Source organism: Rhagoletis zephyria, unplaced genomic scaffold, assembly GCF_001687245.7.
Source record: "Rhagoletis zephyria isolate East Lansing unplaced genomic scaffold, Rhagoletis_zephyria_1.1 Rzeph_scaffold_01573, whole genome shotgun sequence".
NCBI classification, from domain to species: domain Eukaryota; kingdom Metazoa; phylum Arthropoda; class Insecta; order Diptera; family Tephritidae; genus Rhagoletis; species Rhagoletis zephyria.
Window position 1 is genome coordinate 25,224 of NW_016158657.1, and position 5,661 is coordinate 30,884.

Consider the following 5,661-nt stretch of genomic DNA (forward strand, 5'->3'; position numbering starts at 1 on the left):
AAAAAGCAGGCAGTGAAACTTGCAAGTTTGTGGAAGTTTGGCGTTCGCGTAAAATTTGCAAGCATCTCTCACTGAGAGAGAATACACCAAAATTCTCAGGAATTTCCTTGCTGGCCTTCTGGACTTATAAAAGAACGCACCTATTAACAAAAAGTTTTGGATGTAGCGAGAGGGCGTGACAACACAAAAATACTTTCCCACCAAATTTATTTATTGAATAAGAATTACAATCGAGTTGTACTCATCAAAAATATATAACAAAAGAGTTTTTATTTTCTATTGTACCGGATAGACAGGAATACGCACTTGCAGCATCTGAAAAGGAAATAGAAATTTTACAACAATCTACTGCATACTGAATTTAATTTATTGTTATTCATCTCATATTACCTTATTGGTTTTATCGAATATAGCGCGCACACGCTCTTGATTCAAACGATAGTTAACAAATTTATCAAACATATAGCCATGCTTCATTGACTCCAATAAAATGCGATCCTCGCCAACATCCAAAGTAATTTCTTGGGAAGAAATCTGTGAGAAAGAAAGTGTGTTGAAAGAAAAAAAACGTATACATTTTATATACATACAGTCAGTCAATAAAGTTTAGGTACAGCGAATTTTTTACAATACGGGCAACTATTTTTCAAATATTTTATTTTTCGCAAATTTTTTATAAAAATATGGTTAACTCTACAACAAAAACCCCAAAAATCAAAGTTCCAAACCTTGTGCAAAATTAAAGAAAAATCTGCAAAATTTCATTCAAATATTGCACTTTTTATTTACGCTCTCTAGAAAAAAGTTGAGTATGCACATTTTTTGGGATATTTTTTTGTTGAAGGTGTCGCACATTTTTTCCATATAAAAAAAAATCAAACATTATTTTATATGGAGAAAATGAGCGACACCTTCAACAAAAAAAAAATTGCTAAAAATCAATGGTAAGTCCTAGCTACCTCAAACTTTCACTTTGTTATACTAAAATTGAATGGGTTAAAAAACTGCATACTCAACTTTTTTCTATAGAACGTAACTAAAAAGTGCAATATTTGAATGAAATTTTGCAGATTTTTCTTTAATTTCGCACAAGGTTTGGAACTTTTCTTTTTGGGGTTTTTGTTGTAGAATTAACCATATTTTTATAAAAAATTGGCGAAAAATAAAGTATTTAAAAAATAGTTGGCCGTATTGTAAAAAAATCGCTATACCTAAACTTTAATGACTAACTGTAAGTAACTTCTGTAAAACGTACGCATTTCGGTAGATAAAATTCAGCCAATAATTCTTCCACTTCCTCTTTGCACAACTTAGCACGCAATTTATACTCGGGCACTGTAGATCCAGCCAATGCTATGGACTGCTTAATCTTACCGGCATTCTCTTTCAATTCTACCGTTTTACGTTTCAACGCATCAACCTCGCTTGTATCAATCTCTTGCACCAATGGTGAACGCTTGCTGCCGATCTCCTCTCCACTGGTCGCCGCTCGCTCCATTTCAGCCAGTTTCAGCTTATCAGCTTCGGTAGGTTGTTGGTATGACTTGATGACTGTTTTTACATCATTATTACGTACGCGATGCTGTACAAGCGTACCGATAACTTTACGATTTTGCAATATAATTGACTTTTCAATCTTTATTTGCACATTGTACTTGTCATTTAAGGCCTCAGCAATCAGTGCTAGGAAAAAATCCTTAAACAACATTGATTTCTGAACTTTAACGAAAAACTTCGGATTGATGGCAATATCGCAAACATCCACAGAGTTATTTGATTTATCCTTGGTGACGCGCGGATCGGATATACTCATGGGTATACGAAATGAGCTTGGCGCCTCCGATTGCAAAATGTCGGCCAATTGCTCTTCGGTAATGTCTTCCGGTGCCGGTATCTCATCCGTTTGGCAGACATTAATGAAAAATTTCTCATTGGTGTTGGTTTTGAAACTTTTGATGCAGACACCTATAAACGAGTGAAAGAAATTGCATTTACATACTGATACATATGTATGTATGTATATTTATTGTATGTTTTTATCACACGATTCACACATCGCAAGTCAAGAGAGTTGATATTAAAAAAAAAAAAAACACATGGACATACCTAAATATACGAGTAAACCCACACAAATGTGGATGGTGATTTTGCGAATTTATAAAAGAACTGACCTACATAAGTATGTACTTAAGTTGCTATGTAAATGGACGCGCTATAAAAATTAAAAAACAAATCATAGGTACATACATACATTGAAACGAAACAAAATCTGCGACACCGTAAACCAAGAACTTCGAAGCGAAAGTTTTGCGTTAAGCCAATTAGGAAAATATCAGGTGTATNACAAATGTGGATGGTGATTTTGCGAATTTATAAAAGAACTGACCTACATAAGTATGTACTTAAGTTGCTATATAAATGGACGCGCTATAAAAATTAAAAAACAAATCATAGGTACATACATTGAAACGAAACAAAATCTGCGACACCGTAAACCAAGAATTTCGAAGCGAAAGTTTTGCGTTAAGCCAATTAGGAAAATATCAGGTGTATGACACGGTAAAATTTGAAAGTTCAACGACACTAGCTACAACGCGAGTATTACGTTTATATGTATATAATTTGCGATCCCGTATGAGTCCGGACTAGCCAGAATTAGTCAGATTTTATTGGAAATCGATCCCGCACTCGGTTCTCTGACTATTGAGAGGACAAAATAGAGAGAGTAAATGAGGTCCTCTCTCTGTCAGAAGTTACCAGTTTTAGTCCGAGAATGTTTTGCTGACAAATTCTGAACCAACTAAGATAAAATAGAATATTTCACATGATTTTTTTTTTTTTTTTTTAACTTTTGGGGAATAATAAATTTTTTTTTTTAATTTTTTATTACAAGCTTTCATTAAGTTTCACCTGTGTGTAAACAAATCTTGCAATAAATTTTTGAGTAACTTCCTGATAAGTTAGAGACTTGAAATTTCAAACTTAGCTCAGCACCCGATCACAATGTTATATGAAAGATGAATTATTCCTCTAAGTGGATTCACAGTGACTCAAACAAATGACTACGATTTGATTATTTTTTAAATATGCGTAATGTTTTTCGGGCCAATTTTTTTGTTTGTTATTTTTCTATAAAAATACCGCCCAACCTTTAACCAAAAACATATAAATCATAGTTTCAAACTTTATACAAAATTAAGGAATGCCAACAAATTTTCAGCAAAATTTAAAGTTTTAATCTAAATCTTTAGAACAGTTTGGAGTTTTATAGCCCATACAATTTTAGTCTAATTAAGTGCAAGTTTTAACCGGCTAAAAAATCACCTTTATTTTTGAGAACTGCCTTTTGCGTTTTTTTTTTTTTAAATAACAAGTGCAATTCCCAAAAATTGGTGCTATTTTTTTTAATTTTGTTGCTAACGGATAGAAAATATTGAAAATAGAAAACATTGCAAAAATCCAGAACCAAAAAAAAAAATTCTCAAAAATCAACGGGATTTTTTTGCCATTTGAAACTTGCACTTCATTAGAATAAAATTGAATGAGCTATAAAACTGAATACCAACAATTGTTTTTAAGTTGAAATTTTGATTATAGTTTATTGACTTTTCCTAAATTTTTTATAAACCTTGAAACTGTGATTTATATGGTTTGGGTTTAAGATTGCACGGTATTTTTATAGAAAAATAACAAACAAAATTTAGCTTTAAAAACATTCCGAATACTGAAAAAAATTCGTGTTCATTTGTTTGAGTCACTGTATATTTTTTTATTAACCACTAATAAGAGATTGCCCTGAAAAATGTTCTTTTTTTAATTGCTTCTTTATTTGCATATTCAGCAAGGTGCCATTTTGTAAATTTTTTCAAAATTCTCATACACATTTAAAACCAAACTTATTTGAAACATCGATCTTTTCGCTATAATAGAGGTATTATTACCTATTTTACATAACGTTCTGTTACGACATATATATGTACAATAAAAGTTATCCAGTAACTTATCAGAATTTTACAACCTGCGCTCTCAAAGAGAAAACCCCACAAAAAATTAGGTGAACGCAAAACCAGAACAATTTGTTAATTTGTTGCTTATTCGCTTATTCCCCGCAATTTGCTAATAAAAACAGTTGCTCATATCTTATTATAGTTGCATTCGCATACCTGATAATTATTGATTGTTATCAAAAATTATCAGCTTTTGACGTTCGCGTACGCAAATGACTTGTAAAGAAGGGGAAATTGTGAAAACAAAGTGACATTTTATTTTGAAGGGAAGTGAATAATTTCTGCAGGAAAAATTTTTGCCAGTAGTAATTTCCCAGCAAGAAAACGGCTGATTGGTATTTACGCAAACCGCAAAATTAAATTTGATGGTTTGGAAGTTTAAAATTGTAAAATACGACTAATTATACTTGATGATATAAGTGTTAATTTCATCACTTAATAAGTCCCCTTTCAGACACGTCAAGTCTTGCTTTCAAGTCTGCTCGTTCGTAGGCGAAGGAGGTGAGAAGAGAGGGGAAGAGTACAGATACCTCCGTACCGTCAATTCGTTTCAAGTTTTCTTGTCTCTTTTGATCATTTCGTTGCTTCCCATTTAAAGAACCAAGGACTTGAATTCAATTAAAGTTGACGCGTGTGGAAGCAAATAGAAAACACAAAAGAGAATGCGAAAATAATTGCTTGCAAGACTTGACGTATCTGAAAGTGGACCAACTGTATCATTTTTTGAATGCAAACCAAAATTCTATCAGCTGTTTGGCTAACTTGGAACTTTCTGCAAACGTTTTTCTTCGCGTATATACTATTCTAATACGCCGGAATTTTTCACTGCTGGATATTTTTGACTTGAGATTTTAAACGAATGTACCTTTTGTTAATTACAACTATAAAAAGACGATAAAAAAAAATACTTTATTGGTGTGAATTGAACGCAGTCTTTCTCACTGGCAAATTGTTACAAGTTAAAATTGAATTTTAATTTATTTTTGTTTACATGAAACGTGATAATTTTTGATAATTGTTACAAATTATTTGCTACACGAACAGACATATTGAAAAAAACTCGAAAATTGCGCTTGCGTTCATTCACTCCGTAGGAACTGGGTTCGATCCCAACTCTAAATTAGAAATAGTTTTACCCAACAACGGTCGTGCCAGTGTATTTTTGCGATAGAAAAATCTTCTCATAAAATCCATTTGCCTTTCGGAGGCGGCGTAAAACTGTAGACCCACACCACAACTTGGAGCGGAACCGCGGCCAAATAAATAGCAAAATGTGCATTATGGTGATCCAAAACAAAAGTAAATTCAGAATTTGAATGTTCTCACCCTTTGGGATTGTTCTATACTGAGAGACATATACTCCTGTTTTTTTATCAAAATATATTTAGAGGTCGCTCAAAGCGTTCAAAGTTTTCCATGTATTTTATATGGGGAAAAAAGAACTTTTCGTAGAAATGATACAGAATTCTTGAAACTTAATATTTTTTTACCCAAAAACTCTGTTTCTCTTCATGAGACTTCCAATAATAATAATAATACCCAATGGTTTATTTAACTACTTTAAATATTATATATTTTGTATTGGTCCCTCAAATCTCCTGAAATTATCCACTGGGAATGGCAAATTCTACCAACAAGCGGTAAACGAGGTTAA

The 5,661-nt window shown here is 32.4% G+C and overlaps 1 protein-coding gene across 1 annotated transcript in view; it reads right to left on the reverse strand.

The window, feature by feature from the left end:
- Nucleotides 1-190: 190 nt before the first annotated feature.
- Pih1D1 (PIH1 domain containing 1) overlaps nucleotides 191-5,661 on the reverse strand; it is a 35,484-nt gene continuing 30,013 nt past the window's right edge. Inside the window, exons 3-5 of the mRNA XM_017618190.1 lie at nucleotides 1,256-1,965; nucleotides 391-534; nucleotides 191-315 (exon numbers count right to left, since the gene is read on the reverse strand). Of these exons, the coding sequence (XP_017473679.1) occupies nucleotides 277-315; nucleotides 391-534; nucleotides 1,256-1,965 (893 nt within the window). The 3' untranslated portion in view covers nucleotides 191-276. The remainder of the gene's footprint in view (nucleotides 316-390; nucleotides 535-1,255; nucleotides 1,966-5,661) is intronic.